Source organism: Dermacentor silvarum, chromosome 1, assembly GCF_013339745.2.
Source record: "Dermacentor silvarum isolate Dsil-2018 chromosome 1, BIME_Dsil_1.4, whole genome shotgun sequence".
Taxonomy (NCBI): Eukaryota; Metazoa; Arthropoda; class Arachnida; order Ixodida; family Ixodidae; genus Dermacentor; species Dermacentor silvarum.
In genome coordinates, this window is record NC_051154.1 from 62,028,961 (window position 1) to 62,048,112 (window position 19,152).

The following is a 19,152-nucleotide window of genomic DNA, read 5'->3' on the forward strand; positions in this document are numbered from 1 at the left end:
CCATGATTTCAGGAGGCAAGCGTCACCGCCAACATAGACACTCTTGCCACTTGCCCCTGTCTAGCCTCCGCAAGCGAAATTCCTTCCTGCATTCTCCCATACCGGAGCTGGAGGATTGCGTGACGCATACGTCACAGGCCCCCGCCTTCTTTTTTTCTCACTTTTTTTTCTGTGGGGCGCACTTTAAGTGATGGTCTCGCGCACAAGCTGTTGCGTTTGTCTTGCTTCGTGCAGCGCATGATTTTGTGCACTGTACGCATGAACACCTGAGTGGCGGTATAAGTCAGTGCTACACAAACACTGAGGCAGACGCAAGCAGATCACAGAGCCTGATCGCGCGCTGGAGACAATGACATAGTTTCACTCTGTGCGCATGCAACTGCATGGCATGGGAACAGGCAGACGAAATGGAAGTACATCTCTCTTGCTACGATACGAAGTAAAACAGACACGTAGACATTCGGTTTGTAGATTTTATTATTTCTCTAAACGTTAATTCGTCTATTGAAGCAACAGATCAAGCAAATAACTGCTGTAGCCTTGAATAATTCTCAAAGTCATGTGCTACTGTGAGTAACATCACAGCACAGCGGACTATGTAGGCACACTTACACGACTGACGTCGACTCTCTGACTAGAAGCGCGGTGCCCGCAAGAAGCGCGCAGGGCATTTGGTTTGAAATTTCAGCTCTTTTCGCGGTGCTTAGTAGTGTAATACTTTGCAGGTACGATCGTTAGCCTGCATTGTGTGCACTGCGCTTTTCAGTTCAAAACGGCCAGACCTGGTGAAGGGCTCTTTAAAGGGACCCTGAAACGATTTTGTACAAATGTACTGAGTTATTAGGGTAGGTCCTTGTCCGTTAAGGGGGGACGCGGCTTTCGGTACCAACTTTCTTGTTTCTTGGTGGATGTCAATGAAAATTGGTACATAGAATAAGAATGGCTCTATGATGCTTTCATAAAAATTTCAAAGCGGTACCATGAGCTAGACAAATGTTGTGGAGGGACTGGAGGATTTACGAAATCAAGTGAAAAGTTTGTTAAATACTGTATGCACAGCCAAATGTATAATAGCATTCTCGATGTAGCATCCCACTGGTGAGCACGATTATAAGCGCGCTTCAGTGAGTCTTGTGCTATCACGCCAACATGCCAAAAAAACTGTACTGAGAAAACAAGGTTCAAAGTTGTCAAAATTAATAGGCACCAGGGTTATAGTCCTTTGTGTCCTTTGCGATGCGGCATCGCTTGACCATCTGACCTGATGGTCTGATGAGCTTTTGCAGCTTTCTTTTTCCGCAAATCTTTTTCGGCTGGGTTCCTGAATTTCGCCAATACGCGCGGACGATGTTCCATCCGTGCTTGAGGTGCTCAGCTCACGTCGCGTCGCGCTGCATGCCACCGTCATTGTCACTGCCGCCGGAGCAAACTCTGGCTTCGACTTACGATTGATGCGTAGCCGCCCATGATATCTCCAATTGCGCCGCCGCCGCTCTCTTGAGTTTTCAGCCGCCCCCTCCCAATTGACGTAGTTATCCCAATTAATGTCAGTTGGCGCCACTCTCGTGTTTTCAGCCGCCCCCTCCCAATTGACGTAGTTATCCCAATTAATGTCAGTTGGGCAAGCTATCTGATTGGCTACCCAGGTCGCATCATGGATAACTTTTCCAACCTTACAGTGAAAAAATATCATTTGTAATAGTTGAAATGTTGGTTAATTTGTTTCTATAAAATTAACAGAAAGAGAGCACAGAATGACAATGCACTTCTGGCACTACACTCATGCACTTCCAGCACACAGCAAATATTGTCTGCTTGTGTTACAATGTTCTCAGCATTCACGTGAGTTTCGCAGTCAGTGCTGGTTTCGAGCTCTCTCTTTGCAAGCACCAAGAATCGCCCTTGTTTTGCTGTGGGCTGCAAATCTAGTGATCGGCAACATGTCAAGCTGCGATATCATGTCCCTCTGCAAGGCAACATGCGAGTGGCGTGGCTGCAGCGCATTGGGCTGTCAGTATCCAATTGGCGCCAGCATCTACGCATTTGTGGTCCTCACTTCATGCAGGAGGATCACCACAATAAAGAGCTTTAGCGTGTGCGGCACTGAGGTAAACGCAGGCGCAGGTGGACTGGGCCTGGACGTTTTACCGGATGAGTGGAGGTGCAAACATGAATGGACTGCACGGTGCAGCCACTTGGTGGCACAGAGCTTAACCAGACAAAAACAGAGCTAATATAGCAGTAACTAAGTGTATTCTTTGTTACTGGTGTAAATTTTTGGCACAAGCGTAATCGTGAACACACGTCTTTTTAAATGTTAAATGGTTTGCAGCATTTGGTTACAGCAATAGTAGCTCTGTGTTTGACTGGTTAAGCTCTGCACCACCAGGTGGCTGCATCGTGCAGGCCACTCACGTTTACGCTAAATCCTTCATCACAGCAGTAGTAGTATGGAGGGGCTTTAGTTTATGCCTCCGCCCAAAGTTGTAAAGCACCGTGCAAGGAGCATTCTATTCAAGAATTTTTAAAAATGGCTTAGTGTTAATAGTGGATATAGAAGCAAATGAAATGGTGCGAGGTGACAGTATCTTGATGTGCAGCACATTTTCCGTCTTGATGTTGCAGAAGTGTTTCATTGCAGAGGCGTTCGACTGGAGCAATGCAATGAATATGCTCACCAGCTGCAAATCGTCTTCCACTTTCATTTCTGTTTATTAAGAATTTTAATACAGTATACTTCCATTACTTCGACGCCTGCTAATTTGATTTTTCAGCTAACCTGATTTCAAGTGAAGGTCCTAGCTGGTGCTCATACATTTCTACGGGCCAAGACTTCCATTATTTCAATTCTGAAATTGGCCCTCACCAAATAATTCGAGCTTGAACGGTCAGCGCCCATGCACTTGACCCCAATGGCGTCGGCCTTCTTAACGCTAAGGGCACCCAATGCATGGTACACCGCATTTTTTGCATTTCACCCCCATTGAAATGCAGCCGCCGCAGGCGAATTTGATCGTGCGACCACATGCTGATAACGCCAAAGCCACTAAGTAACCATGGTGGGTCAAGGTAAACTGCAGGTTTCACCATTTTCTGATAGCCAGAATTGGGGGCATGTTACATTTTTCTTGTTATAAAATCGGGTGCATGTTACATATGGGTGCACATTGTTTTCTACTTTGAACCCGCGAAAACAGGGCAAATATTAGATTCAGGGGCATATTAGAATCGGGTAAATACTGCCAAATAAAGCAGCAATGTGTTTGGAAGGTTTTTTCTGTCTTATAACTCAACATGCCGGATAATGTCTCACCAAGGTCAAGTTAACAGAAGTCGACCGTACAAAGCTGTGGCACAAGCAACATTACCCCAAATATCTCTGTAAAACAAATATATGTTGCCCATAAATGAGGCTAATAATTTGTGTTTACTTGAAGAAAAAAACTTGATACATAGCGGATGTCTTGTAAACATTGATTCACATTAGAAATTCACACACTGCCTTCACAAAAGCAGCTATGCAAGGTTGGAGATACTGAAACCAGTTCCAAGTAGTAGCCTGGACTACTTTTCATGAGAATGCATTTGCAGAAGCTACACCCCATTAACATTCGTCTCATAGCCAAGAAAAAGTTGTTCATGAGTACAGTCAACATGTTACTCACCACAAGCCATAAAATCCAGACATACGTTGACACCAGTGAAAGTGTTTGTATACAGGCAGTCAAGATGATCAAGTCTTTCAGATGCCTTATGCAAGAGAGAAAAAAAAAAAAGGCAAGTATGTTATGGCACAAGATGATGAATAGCAGAATAACAAATAGGTTGTGTAAGAGAACTGCAGATGCAGAATGAGACATAAATGATAAATGAAGCACCAATATGAAAGGCAACACCAGATTAGTGTTTAAAGTAGTAGTGACACAAAATTTCGAAGTCGAGATAACTTGCGAGATCAACTTCTGTGGACATACACACGACATGAACAAAATATCAATAGCGAGTGTAGCTTGAAACATATTTAAATTCAATGTTCAAGTACGTGCAGGCATTCATTCACAATGTGCAGCAGCCCGTGACATCGACATCAACGTGAGCTCTGTTGGAAACATTTGAGGCATAAACAACAACAAAGTTACGCGACAAGTTTTGTAGCGTTAGCTACACTGGCCTAGCCAAGCCCGTTTCGTGCGGCACATCAAGAGCCGTGCTGCGCATGCGCAAGGATCAGTGATGTCACACGGCTTGCGCACCAGGCCACCGCAGCCGGCACCTCTCGCGCACTCCGCCGCCGCCGCCGCGACTCACCGCCGCCGGTCTGCGCATTCCAGAGGAGTGACGTCGTAGCCGTGGTAGACGCGCTGGCACCGGCGCGCTCGCTGTGCAGTCGCCGTCTGACACTGCGCTGGAGCCGCTGCGCTTCTGACTGGCGTTTGCCAGTGTGGTATAGCCATGGAGAAGGAGAGCGCAAATGCTGCTCAACAGCGCAGAAGAACGGAGAAGCTTGACTCATCGGATCCCGAAGTAGTTGCCTGGCAATTAGCGGTTGAGCGTAGGAGGAATGAACAGAAGAAAGCTAAACGTGCTGCGGAGACACTGGAGCAAAGGGACGAACGTCTAGCAAAGCGGCGTCGCCAGGAAGCTGAGCGACGTGCCCGACCACCCCTGCAGCAACAACAAAACGCCGTCGATGACGTCAAGGCTCGCCGATCGACTGAATATACTGTGAAACTCAGCGAAAGCGCCAGTGCGACTCGGACCTTCAGCTGAACCTTTGCTAACGCTACGTATATCCTGGCATAGCCGAGCTAAGCCACACACAATTTTTTGTTGCAATTTTGCCTACCATCCTCTAAACAGACCCTGCTGCTTGCACTTTTGCTTGTCCCGTGACTGGGACTATGGTCACTACGGTGCTGTGCCGCTACACCGGCTGCGCTGCCATTCTTTTTCAGCTGTTGCTCGTGACGGAGCACTGTCCGTGTCATACTCATGCGTTTACCCCTTCATGCGTTACTCCCGTCTACAGAAAATCGGCCGCCTCTGGATGACGAAATGAGGATAACGATGAGGACATCACGTGGCACATGTGCACATAGATGGAGGAAAAACAAATAGTAACAACTAATCTTGCACGCCGGAGTGCATGTCACAGTTTTGTGCAATCATGTGACCAGCTGTGTTTACGAAACAGCCCATGAAATTACGCCCCTCTCATTGGTCTCTGAAATTGAAACTTAGACTGGTCAATCAATCAACCTTTACACCTCAGGTTAATAACAATAAAGCATAGAAACTACACAGACAAGGGTCCTTCCCCCCCCCCACTAACAATTTCTCATCACCAAAAATGGATCAAAAGCTGAAGATGAGCAGACGCTATCCACACAAAGGTCGAGGTAAGCGTACGACGCAGCCGGAAAGTGCCCCTACTCTCTGTCGATGGCCTGCTTCCCTTCTCGCTTACGCGGGACGGTGTCTTCTCCCCCTTTTAAAAGACATTGTGTTTCCTATTATCCAACGAGCCGACCGAATGTTTTTTGACACATGTCGGCGTGTCAAAGCATGCGGGCAAAGCCCTTGCAATGCTTGTCATCAGTATTTGCAGCGCTCATGCACCAGAATACAGATGTGATAAATAGCTGAGATTATCGGCCTGTACAGCCCATGCAAGAGGCGCAGGTGGCAGTACTGCTAGCAAGTTTCCAGTATATCGTCGCATATCAAACTAGGATGCAGTGAACTTGAAGTGTAACTAGGAAGAAGCGAGGGCAAGTTCTGTGTGCACTTCAAAAACGCTTTCACTGTCACCTGTGAACAAAAGTGAGCACCCACAAAATTTCTGGCATCTTACTTTATCTGCAATTCTCCTGGGCACAATGGCACAATAGCCTAACCTGCTGGCTAGCTGGCATGCACTTATGATCAATATTTATAGAACCTACTTCAGTTTTCAAACTCAGCGGTGTTGCGCAGCGCCGCCGCAAGCTGCGGTGGTGAGTGGCATTGAAGTCGCAGCAGGCTCCAGCAAGTTTCATCAAGCATGCGCAAACAAGTGCTGGAGTGCGTTATGTCGTCTGGATTTTCGCAGTCCACAAACAGAAGGCGCATGTGTTATACTGTTTTCGATCGTGCGTGAATTTTTGGATGTCTGCAGTGCCGGCGTGTTGTGTGCCCGGCTGCACAAGCGGTTATAGGACAAACAAATCATCAAGGCCCTTCTGGGCTCTGTGTGATCCGGCTCTCTGCGCTGCGTGGGTTTGCGCCATTCTCCACCTGGATAAAAGGTTGTCAGACAAATCGCGAGTGTGCGATGTGCATTTCCACACAGAGGACATCTCAAGAACCACATTGTCAGCGGGCAATAAGCCGAAGTCGCTAGGGGCAGTGGAGTCTTGTGGAAGGGAGTCTGCCAAACAGTTTCCCAACCTACCATCGTATATTCCAAAGCCACCAACGAAAGAGAGAAATATGCCAGAGCGGGACAAGATAGTGCTGGAGAGATCTCCGAAAACAGATTAGTGAAGCTGTGACATGAGCCGCAACGGAGCACACAAGCTGTTAATTATTAAATAAGGCCAATTATGCATCATAAGGCATATCATGCACGATTCGGCCCTCAATATGAATTATAACATCTTGCGAGCTGCGGGCCGAGTCCTACATGTTACGAAACTAACTTTCTCTATAATTTACTTGCAAGCATGAAATTCCACAAATGCATTAGGCAGAATTCGCGACATAAATAATCAATGTGCGGCAACACTTCTGCGTATATCTGCCTTTTCTTAGGCTGAACATGTTCAAACTGTACTTAGCATAAACTGTAATCGGGGTTGCAATTTTCATAATCGTATAGACTCCCACCACCACCACAAGAACCGCAAGCACAAAAATAATAAACACAGGTATACAAGAAGCCTAGCCTTGCGCACCTCCAATGAAATTCTGCAATAGCGCATTTGCTTCCAACCTACGAGAACCTTTCAGACATTATCCGTTAGCCAAGACAAAAATGTCAGTCAAAGCTGCTTTTTTTGTCATCGGAAAGAGCTCATAACCAATGAGCAACGTTGCCACTTGTCGCCTTGCACTTGACGCGTGCCTGTAATGCCAACCGAGCTCCACAGGTTAAGTGCCGAACGGTCTTGAGATATTAACTGCACGACTGCCTAAAGGGGGAAACTATTGGTTGGCTAGGTCATTCAATATTTGAGCGCGGATAGTCGCAGCTGTACCTGAGCCGCCGCCGCCTTTGCTCGTATTCCGTCGTCTGCTACATGGAGCCTGTTGCTACGGTCGCGCCACCTGTACTGAAAGGCGGTCCGGCGCCGCTTCGGGTGTACAGCGGAGGCGGAGAGTTTGGCAACTGAAGCAGGTTCTATAAATGTTGCTTATGACGTACCGTGCACAGCGCTTTCTTTCTTTGTTTCATTCTTTTTTTTTTCTGAGCACACCGTAGGACATGGTTGAAGGCGTGGTTGCAGATACGTGTGCTTGAAGGAATGTGGGGTAGGCGCGGCGACTAGACTGAGCTAAACACACAAATCTAGAGAAAGAATCCGTCCGTATTTTGGTTGCTTTGTAATGTTTAGTGGCGCCACATTTAACAAATGTTGGAAATGACGTGAAACAGCTTGATATTTTTAGATGCGAGAGCATCTTATGCTCTCGATAACGGCAGTAAACGAAACTTCAGCGAGCGAGCGAGCGGGCGGCGCCGGCACGGCACAGCGGAGGGCGCACGCGGAGACCGTGGAATGTGAGGGAGGAGGGCGGCAGGGAAGCGGATTTCGCCTTGGCAACTCCGCCGCTTCAGTGGCTCCCCTCGCCCTCCCTCGTAGCTCCCTCACTTTCGACTGTCACCGTGCGCGCCCGCCGCCGCTACAGCCGGCCCGGCGCCAGCTCCCCGAAGTTTCGTTTTCTGCCGTTATCGGGAAGCGGGCGTTTGCCAGCGTGGGTAGTTTCGTTGGCCGGCCTGGGACAGCGCCGCTGCTTCCCTCTGCGCCGTAGCCGCAGCGTGCAAGGTCAACACGTGACTAGAAAGTAGAGGAAGCATAAAGGAGAAAGAAGGGTTCACTGCCATTTTCTACGCGTGGCTACGGTAGCCTGGCTGAGACGTCGGCACGTACACGCATGTTCCGGCGCAACGCAGAACCGGCAACCTTGCCATTTGAGAGAGAGTGAAATGTCCGCCGCGTTTTTTTTTTTCTTTTTGGTTTGTTTGCGCGCGACATTGAGGGGTCTCCCCTAAGCTTTTACTCTATGGCGCTGCCGGAGCAATGCCGGTCGGAGGCGCCGCCGCGTGATTTGGTTCGAATTAACGAGATTCGACTGTAAATTGAATGCAAACGTTCTAGCCGCATTCCTCGACTGTCACATACGCGTGGCGGCTCGGTGCACATGTTTTGCATATGTGCGGGCCTTGAAAATTGTTGCTTTGGTTATAGTGCGGTACCGCTTATAGTGCGGATATTCGCGACTCCGGCGACTTATGTTATAAGCGGTCTACACTGTATATGACTAGTACATACCACTGAAGCAATCTTGGCAAAGCTGAGGGGCTGGTAATGCTTAATTTTCTCAGTAGCAGCCTTTAAATAGCACCTAAGCAGACAATGCGTGCATCTAGTAGTTAGCGGATATCATGTAAGCTCTCGCACATCGCCTCTGAGATTTTTCAGCGCACAGTGGGCAGCCGGATGCAGCGCCTAATTTTAAAGGTCATGTTGAGGACCCACACGTTCCAAGTCAAGCATCACTTCCAGCAAGCGGTAATGGCGGCATTTTTTTTCCGTTTCAGCATCAAAAACGTCCACTTTTGTGAGCCTTTCATGACACATTCACTCGCATTTTAAACATAGAATTTTGCATGGAGGCTACTTTATATCTACGGTATCTGAAACTAGGCTTTTTGAGCAGTCCAATATTTCGTTGCAGTTACATAACCTCAGCCATCCTCAGATACCTGCCACCACTTACACCTCGGCTCCGAAGAAACCCAACTTCTATCTCAAGAATCCTACATTTAAATATTACTTAATCTTTTTTGAAACACCTAGTATAGGAAATAAGAGTGAGTCAGTTTCTGACCTACACTACTACTGTTTAAACACCAATTAAGTTGTTCCCTGTTAATATGGCGCAGAGTGTATAAGAAAAACATTGATAGCACTACACTACACTCTCATAAGCAACAGTTGGCTTTGAATATAAATTTGAAATATGCCAATGATACGGAAACACTATAAACAAAAAATGAGAAGAATATATACGCTTACTCGCCCATGCCAGCTTGTGCCATGTTGAGGTCCAGGCCACCATCCAAGAGTTGGCCAGTTTCTGAATAGGCTGCTCGAGCCATGTACCGCATTGTTTGGATGCACCCACCGTAGATGAGCATTGAGAACAGGAAGAGCAGCTGCACAAAGTAGGCAAGTCAGTCAGCACGCCTTGCCCAGTGCTTTTTGCAGAAGCATAATTCAATTTTGCTACCACAGAATTCAACTTCTTGATACAAAGTAGAAACTTAAATTCAGCAGGAGAACCATATCATTTCTGTGCTGCTGACATGTCATGTTGGAGGAAACAAAGAGGACTAATTGTTCTGTCTGTGTGTGCACATACAGTTTGTTTCTCATCCCATAGAGGGCAGGCGACTATCAAGACAATAGCCAAACCTTTGTTTTATAAAGAAAATCTACATAACCTTGCTTTGCTCCATAGTTAAGTGAAAACTAAAATTAGTAACTTCTGGGGTTTTTTGTGCCAACACCATGATCCGATCATGAGGCACGCCGTAGTAGAACTCCACACTAATTTTGACCACCTGGGGTTCTTTAATGTGCACCTAAATCTAAGTACAGTATACGGACATTATCCATTTCACCCCCGTTGAAATGCAGTCACCCCAGATAAGTGAAGCAGCCTTGTCTGTAGAATTCAAGAGCGCAGTTTAATAAGAAGCACATAGATTGTTTGTATCTTTCTGGCAAGAATTCATGACAAATGCTTTGTACCAGACCGGATTCTATGGAAGAACAACAAAATTTTAGTAGAAGAGTATTGATTGCTTGGTGCAACCACATGATGGCATTTGCACTAAGGTTTACCTAGAAGTTATTGTGCACTGGCATTATTTTGTAGCTAGAGATAGATTTTATGTTGTCACGGCTGCCATATCAGCTAAGCTTTCTTCTGTTAGGTTGTGTCTTGTGCTACTGTGCCTCTTCAATCTTATTCTCAACAGATTACTCTTAGGTATACTTTCACTCTTCCTTGACATAATGTTTAACATGACACTTCAGTGTAGCAATGGGCAATGTGAAAATAATGCGGATGGGATATATGCCATTTAATTTGCCATGTGCACTCCTTCTGGCTGAGCAACAAACTGTACATTGAAAAGGCTATCCCAGACTATTAGCAGCTGAGGACACCATCACTGGTCTACTGATTGCACTGGCATGAGTAGAGCTCCTACACTAGAGTTTCCAATTAATCTCTGTGCTAGCCAGTGCTGAACAGCTAAGTTGGGTAAACAGTACAAACATAAGCCTGATACATTTCGAGCCATCACTAGGAAGCTGAGCCCTCACCTTGCCTTGCTTGCTCATTCAAGCTTCATGTAAACCAAATTAATCGAAACATTTTAATCGATTAATTTATTGATTAATCACATTTGTGGATTTATGTAAGCAAGCTGAAAAAATCTAAAATAATGATTTCAGTACATAAACTTCTCAGCAAAAACAAACCATGCAATTTTGAATAATGGACAGTTGCCTTTAAAGGGGCCCTGAAACACTTTTTGAATGTAGTAAGAAAACTTTGCCAATCTGTCATAAGGCTGCTGTGAACATGTGAGCCAAATATTACTGCACTGCATGCAGCAGGGAATTTACCATCGCATGTCAAAAATGCAATAAATATAAAATTACATGATCTTTATTATTCCAGCATTTATGCAAAAATATTGCACTAATCTTTGTATTTGCACCTGACCTGAACCAACAAGTTGAAAAATCGCATGTGCACCCCAAAGCAAATTCAATAAAGCAATAGGACCAAGTCCATCATCACTTCAAGAATTCGTTCTCACTGTACGCTGTATGCTTCAACATGAGTAATCCAAACAAGTTATCACTTTTGTTTCAACTCTACAACCAGGTCAGCTGCATCGCACGTGCTCCTAGGCGTAGTAGTACAAATATAGGATTAAAGCTGAGAGAAAAACAAGAAGACTTGAAAGAAAGTTAAGGAATGCACAACAAGCGATGGAATGGAACATGTGGCTACAGCAGAATGAATTATTGATCAAAACTTTGTGCACCACTACCGCGGCAATCCTCCGTTCAAATATTCGTACCGTAGCGCAGGGCCACCACCCTTGAGTGTTTCTGGCGTCTGTCATATGTTTATAGAAGGGCTTGCTCTTTTGTTTTTTGCTTTGTTTTATCCCGACACAGCGATGCTATCGCGGACGCATGTGTGTCGAAAGAAAACTAGGTAGGAAATACAAAACATAGATGAGAATATGAGGATCATACTAAGAGTGCATTTGTCATTATCCGTGTCATTTTTTACACTTTTGCATAACAAAAAACAAACCAATGTGTTCGTTTTACTCCGAGGAAAACAAAAACACTGAGGTTATGTCACCTCTGCAAGAACCAGACACTGAAGGGGTTAAAGACAAGACAAATAAATAGCCCAAATATATTTGTTTCTATCTAAATGTGCAAAACGGATCAAGAATGAGCACAATCAACGAAAATAAAAAATATTTGCGGAAACTTTTTCATCAATAGGGAGGAAACACGAGGCAGAAAACTGCACATAGGCTTCACCCCAAGCCACCTATGGCTTCGTTTGGAATTTGTAGAGCAGCTCTCATAGTATGTGACCCATTGGTGTACATTCCATTTGGTTTAAACCACATGTGTGATGCCACTGCTGCTGGAGATTTTGCATTGGTCTGTCTCCTCTGACTGTGCTTTCAAAAGAAAGCAAGTCGCATGCCAAACTTCTGCCTCATACTGTGTTCCTGCTCTAAACTAAAAAAATTATGCTTGCTGCCTGTCATTTAGTGTTAGCCGAAGACATTTAGCAAGAAACTTCGTACTCAATACCAAAACTCAAGAAGAAAAAAATTTTTTCCTTGTATGTTGCTTGTAGGCAACAGTCGTCCATAAGGGTTAATAATTTAACATGCAATACTTGCCGTGTAAGACAATGTAATAGAATCCTTCCACAGTACCACATGTGCGACGAGGTGAACAACCTGTTGAGGAATTATCACATAGCATAACAAGCAGTCAGAAAATACTATTCATTGGAAAATGATGCAGTTTCACATACAAGAAAACGGATCGCCTTAAATGCTTATATATCGCCCTCATGCAGCATTCCCCCCAAAAATAATGAGCCATAATTAAGCTCTCTGTAAGTTCATCGAACTATTTACAATGACAATGAGTATTTGCACCGTCAAGTTACATATAGCAATTGTTTAACTCTTTTCTTATTATGCCTGAATAAATTGATCAGCTGGATTGATATCTACAATGCCAGTGTGTCTGCAATTTGTAATGGCAAAGTGTCTTTTTGACACTTTGCCAAACACCGACTACAGAATTCTACAAGTAATGCCATGCATTGCAAGAATTGGGTACTGCGTTTTTATTATCAAAGATGAATAGGCTATGTCAGAAAATTTTAAAAAAAGAAATAAGAGAGAGAGAACTATTAATCAAAGGCAATGCTGAAATTGGCTGCCTTTGTGTGTCACACTTCCTGAATCAAATAACATAAAATATGTACTTTCACCAGCTCGACTGCACAATTTTTAAGTGACAGCAGCAGTGAAAACTCAGCAAATTCTGTCAAACTTATTATGGAACAGCTATGTTGATTTAACAGCACCACAAACATTGGCATAAGCCTTTGAGTGTGGACTGTTTTGATTTTTATGTTCTAGTAATATAGAAAGCAACTTCCACACAGTTGGTCACTAGTATTAAGTGTTTCCACATCACACGTACAAGATATTATGAGTCCCCATCATGCGCAGTTGTCAATCAGACATGAGCATGTAGACAATTTAAGTCTGACCTTCTGCAGAAGCTTGGCTAGCAGTTCAATCTCTTGCTGCTTTAATTCAGCCTGTGCATGTGGCCTTATTCTTTACAATGAATACATGGACACAGCACATGAAGGCTGCAGCACCTGTTTAATGTGCATAGCTAAGTCAGCTTGATTTCAAAGAGAAGCTGATCAAGCACATTCACTCAAGTCCATAGAAGGTAGATGCGTAGAAGGTAGAGACAACCATTGCTTCAAAAGCACAAAAGAGTGCACAGATAAAGTAACCAGGGGCTTGCTGCAAGGAGTCAAAACACTTCTTGCGCAATTAATGATATATACCAGCTCTTCACATTAATGAAGCAACGACTCTCCCGCATAGCATGGACATCATCTCAGCAAAATCTACAATTACTTTTCAGCTTGGTCGCAGCACTTGTATCTCTCAGCACTTAAAACTAGTCAGAATTTTTTTTTTCTTCTTCATGCTATCTGGAGTGTTTCTTTGAAGGTACACATAAATATACTGAATAACTTTTTGAGCAATTACTTTTTCTGATTCCATTCAAAATGATTAAGCTACAATTTGATGTATGACAATATTTGTTACAACAAATATTTCTTAAATAAAATTATCAAGAATAACAGCATTAACAACTAGTGTGTTTCTGGTGGTAAGGAAAAATGAATACACAAGATATCAATGATGTGAATCTAGAAACAAAGATAAAAGAGAAACAGCACAGTCTAGCACGAGGCATTACATGTGTACTGTAACATTGAAATCAAAGCTCTAAGCACACAAAATTCAAGCATGTAGTGATATCATAGCACTGAACTAAGACTGGCTTTAGCCGATGCTTACAGAACACAATGAATTAAAAGCTCAAGTATGCTGAACAAAACCCGATCCCTTTACCTGACCTTTAACCCTTTAACTGCCACTACCGCGATAACTCGTGAAACCACCCACGTGCACCCCCTGCTACTCCCGAGTATACTTTTATTGCTTTTTAAACTCACTCCCTGCCACTCCCGAGACAACTCGTGCAAAAAAAATTGCATTCATGTCCCGCCATCTATGGAGAGGTCACCTAAACACATAGAACTTGTAAATTAAATTTTAGACAACAGATGGAGCGCACGTGTTGACACCCGCGTTGCTTCGTCTCGGCAGAGCGCAGCAGCCATGGCGAGTCAGCGCACCACGTGCGTCCGCGCTTTGACGGACGAAGAAATTCAAGAACTGCTGATGAATTCTGATGAAATATCTTTACATGTCCTGTGGAGTATCATGGTGCATTACTAGCATGAAATTTCCACTGAACCAACATGAAAAAAATACCCGGCAGGGGGTGAGGAGCAGCCAGAAAAATCCCGGCAGTCAAAGGGTTAACACAGCTCCCTGGCACGATAGCTTTTGGCTGGGCCCTTTAAAACATTGACATTGCAATGAGCGATCTTCTCAAAAATTTACATTGGCATTTCTATACAAGTGAACATTTAAAGCAATTTGTTAAGCATTCATTCAATTTAGATGGGCAATTTATCGCAATATACTTTATGTCTCTGCGCCAAGTTTCACTGCTGTCTTAAATTGTAGAGAATAGACAAAAAGTCGTAATTTGTGCTTCGAAAGTACAGAACAATTGGGTGAAAAAAAAGCTGCTCATTTTGCAGCTTCACAGTGGTCTCACCCCCTGATAGAAGCCCTAATTTTTGGTGTTTCCTCAGAAAAACTTTTATTTGAAATTTAAAGAAATTTGGTCATAAGTGCACCTTAGACCAGTGTGTCTCAAGCAATGGTCCATGGACCTCCAGGAGTCCTTGAGTGTTCAAAAGTGCTTGGTTTATTGGAACGTTCTACAGGTATAATAACTGTAATAGCTGTTACTTTCTCTGAATAGACTCAGATCCAATTGAAAACATGAAGTAGTGTTGCTGTGTAACAAGATGCGCATTCTTTACTGGTCTTTAAGCTGTTGACGGCATCTTCATTTATTGGCAACAGCATGTTTCTCATCAATTCATCAATAGCAAAATCGAACTGACAAATAAAGCGCAAAAAGGTTTTCTGGCAGCTGCAAATTGAAAACATTTCAGTTGTCACCACCCATCCTTGCTGTATTTTTCTGTGTACATTTGAGAAATACAAAAACACAGCCAGTGCAGTCCTTGAATGCCCTGCAAGGGCTTCAAGGGGGTCCACAAAATTCGGAGGTTGAGAAGCACTGCCTTAATGTGTTTCATGATGAACAGACACACAATTTTTCCAAGGTTGAGCATTGGGTTAGTTGGTGCTACATAATCAATGTTTTTCCCAGCCCATTAGACAAGGGCGACAGAAAAGGACACACAAAGTGCTGAACTCACAAATGAACTTTATTTTCTTGAGCGCAGCTATAAATGCACTTTGAGCCAGGAAAACAGGAAACAACACAAGTACAAGAAATGCAATCTGCAGAAGACAACCCACCACATGTTGCACTTATTTCGCAATAGCATATTGCACTGCTTCCTTGATAGCGAAGCCACAAGGACACACACATTACCCTGTTTCAAAAGTTCTTGCACATGTGATTTTATCTTTACCTTTCGCTATTACACACACTTGATCAAAGAGGGGCCGGCAAATACAATCGCGACAATGCCCCCCACCCTAAGGTTCCCACCGACAACCCTTTCTAGATTATACCTACACTTTAGAAGACATTCATTTAGGGCACATCGCCCAGTTTGGCCTACATACTCACTACTGCACAAAAACAGAATACAATAAACAGTAATAAACGCTTTTGCCACAGGGCACGAACTTGTCTTTATGCTTAGTGGTGCACCTTTGTCTCGGACCCGAGTTAACATCGACCTGGCGGCACATTTTTTAGAGTTTATCAGGTGCCAAAAACGCACCAATGCCTTTCACACCAACTCGTTTGCCAATGCGCTTTACGTTGTGGCTAATCTGATGCAAGTATGGAATAACTAACTCTTGTCTCTTGCTTTTGTGTTGAACCACAGGAAATTGCACCAGCATTACCAGCTTTATTTGACTTCAGCGTTTTTTCAGCAACAGATCCTGAGACATGGTGTGGGTACCCCGCAGATGCCAATTGACATTTATTACTCCATTGATGATGCTGATTACTCAATTTTGCTTTGCCCCATAGTGCACAAGGAATGCTTTTTGGAACAGTGCTAACTGAAATTCCAATGTGTTTCTTAAGCACATTTTGGGGTCGATTTCTTGAAAGCAGTGCTAATCCTGGTATTTCTGCTAACTATGGACAAGACTTCATATATGCCCTACTTCAATTCTGAAATTGTAACCTCTACTTGAAATAGTTCGAAAGGGAATATGTGGAATTCTGTTAATCGGTCAACTAGCAATTGCTATTTGTAGTGCAGGTAATGTCCACCTCAACAGAAACTCACAAAGAGGCAGAAATGCACCATCTACTGCAGACAATATTTCAAAAAAACTGTTGCTTAAATAAAGAAAATAGGTGGTGTGAGCTTCAATAATGTGAAAGTTTGCATAAAAAAGCACCACTAGCTATCTGTTTCTAAACTGTGGTGGCCCATCTCAACCTGACGCATTATCAAATTGCACTTCTTTTTTTTTTTAATACGACAGTCTATTCTTGTTCACTAAGCAACAGCACATATTCTTTAGAATGAACTGCCAAGAACATCAAGTAGGTATAAGACAAATTCTAAAATGAGCCTGCATCAACGAGCTATGTCATCACCTAAAGACATTCTTGTTCAAGAGAAAAACTGCAAAATTGACAAAAAATTTCCATTGGGTTTAATAACTCAGTAGAGGCAATTAAAAAATTAAATTCTGGGGTTTTATGTGCCAAAACCAGGATATGACTATGAGGCACGCCATAGTGGGGAGCTCCGGATTATGTTTCTGTCTCATGGGGTTCTACAATGCATGGCACCCAGCCATTTTAGCATCTTACCCAAATCAAAATGCGGCCCGAGCGTCCCGGATTTGATCTCGCACACTCTGGCTTAGCAGCACAATGCCAAAGCCAGCACGGTGATTCAGTAGCGGCTATTGTAGTTGAGAAGTTGAAAAGGCAAGCAAGAAATACTTACTAGTGCTGCAACTGCCATAATACTGTAGAACTTGATGGTTTGTTTATTCTCTTCTACTATCTGCTTTTGTCCTTTAGTTCCTTGTTTTCCTTTTTGTGGCTGCAAGTGATAATATATAGTTAGGCAAAGTAGCAATTTAAAACTTGAGCACTGCACGAGGTACAAGTGCACAGGACTTTATTTTGAACTCTGTTCCTGGTGGTCATTACATACATATTCAAATCAGAGTTTCACCAACTCTACAGGTTAGTTTGAATTCACAAAAATTATAGTATCCTCCCTTTTTTTCCTGCATACAGCATGAGCACGTACCCTACAGCATTTTTCTGCTAGTTGAGTAAGAAACCTTGAATGTTGAAAACCTTCACTGAAATCTTCAATGCCATTTAAAGGTAGTGTGCTTAGATATCTCTGCATTAAATGCAAATAAAAAGAACATAGTGACTGTCTCAATGGCAAAAATTACGACCCAATTTTGACAATCACAATGCCAAAAGACCTTAGGTACCCTGGCTCTAACCATCCATACAAAAGCATTGCAGCATCGCCTTTTTTCTTTGAGTAACCAAGAAAATATGGGCCTACTAGTACTAAATGAGACAACTAAAAAGAACTACCCTTGCACCTACATTTTATTTAATTTCATAATACTAACCCTGCTTGGAGTGCTTTATGATCAAACCGAGACATAATGTATTTTGCAGATGCGAATGCACAACTTACGTAGTTGTTTGGTTACTGCCTAGTTCATACAATGGTTTTCTGTTCCACAAGTTAGACGCCCTAACCATATTACATGAAAAGTTCAGTTGGCATCACACCTTCGAACGAACGTTTCGGTGATGAAAGACACCGTGGCATCGGTAAATTGACCTTGTCTGTTTCTGTCAGCTACTGGGCGTGTGAAACGAGTAAATTGCGGACGCAAGCATCCCAAATTCCACTAAAAGCGTTTTGTGTCACACGGCGCACTTTTGAGCGCGATGAAGCCCGATCCAGATCGAATTTCTCGTACATGATTGGCTCCTTTGCGCAAGCTGCGCAAGGGAACCAATCGCAGTCGAGAATCTCGATCCGGATCCGGCTTGATCGCGATCAAACGTGGTCGCGACACCGGTAACATCTGCTCTTCAACATAAAAGCTCATACGAAAATACATCAGTGGAAGGCAGATATGCTATCTGTCGCGAAAAGCGTGCAGCCGCTGCAAATTACTGGCGTTTTGGTCACAGGAAAAGGCAAGGAACGCAAGATTATTAAGTGTTTCACAAAAAAAAAAGACCGTGAACTTCGCATATGGCATAATCTGTTCTGTACTGCAGAGCTCGAGTTACTACTGATGTGTCAACAAATAGTATCAGCTTAGATATCAACGCTTAACGCAAAAGCATATTAACGTGCTGGGCAACACTACGAAGAAGCGGATAAGCAAATATCCAAGCACTTCGCCTAGGAAACGTCCCTTAACTGGCAAGCGTCAACATACCGCCATTGCAGTCTTCTGGAATTTTGAATTGCCAAATAACGATTTCAGGGAATGAAAGAGCCACGTGAGGCAGACTACAACTCACAACGCTATATAAGAAAAATGTTTTGTATAGTTTAAGTAGGCATTGGAAAATTTAGGGCACAATTAGTTGGAACAGATGCAGCGCTGATCGCTCAGCGTGCTCAGCGCGCATGTCATGAATTCATAAATAGACAAGACGACACGGATTCAGTGATTGCGACTTTTCGTGGTTGCCACGCCAGAAATTTGTTCTTGTCCAAACCAACAGATAATTTAGACAACGTTATAATTCGCTATACGTTTTGCCAAAGCCAAGCTGAAATAAAGTTATACTAGTATTAAATTTCTTTTATTTACAGCCACTTAAGAATGCGAACAATCGTTTCTTTAAAGCTCGACGAGAAATGGAGTTACGTTCCGCTTGTTTTACGAGTAGAGGCCAAAAGAAACAC

The 19,152-nt window shown here is 43.6% G+C and overlaps 1 protein-coding gene across 2 annotated transcripts in view; it reads right to left on the bottom strand.

Moving 5' to 3' along the window:
• Positions 1–18,901, bottom strand: part of LOC119464305 (transmembrane protein 208-like) — a 28,652-nt gene extending 9,751 nt beyond the window's left edge. Inside the window, exons 1-6 of one of the 2 annotated variants that reach the window (XM_049668654.1) lie at positions 18,677–18,901; positions 17,191–17,289; positions 12,224–12,283; positions 9,282–9,421; positions 3,666–3,750; positions 485–808 (exon numbers count right to left, since the gene is read on the bottom strand). In XM_049668654.1, the coding sequence (XP_049524611.1) occupies positions 704–808; positions 3,666–3,750; positions 9,282–9,421; positions 12,224–12,283; positions 17,191–17,289; positions 18,677–18,682 (495 nt within the window). In that variant the 5' untranslated portion in view covers positions 18,683–18,901 and the 3' untranslated portion in view covers positions 485–703. Of the gene's footprint in view, positions 1–484; positions 809–3,665; positions 3,751–9,281; positions 9,422–12,223; positions 12,284–17,190; positions 17,290–18,676 lie in introns of those variants that run through there. The other variant, XM_037725218.2, reaches the window with a different exon arrangement.
• Positions 18,902–19,152: the final 251 nt, after the last annotated feature.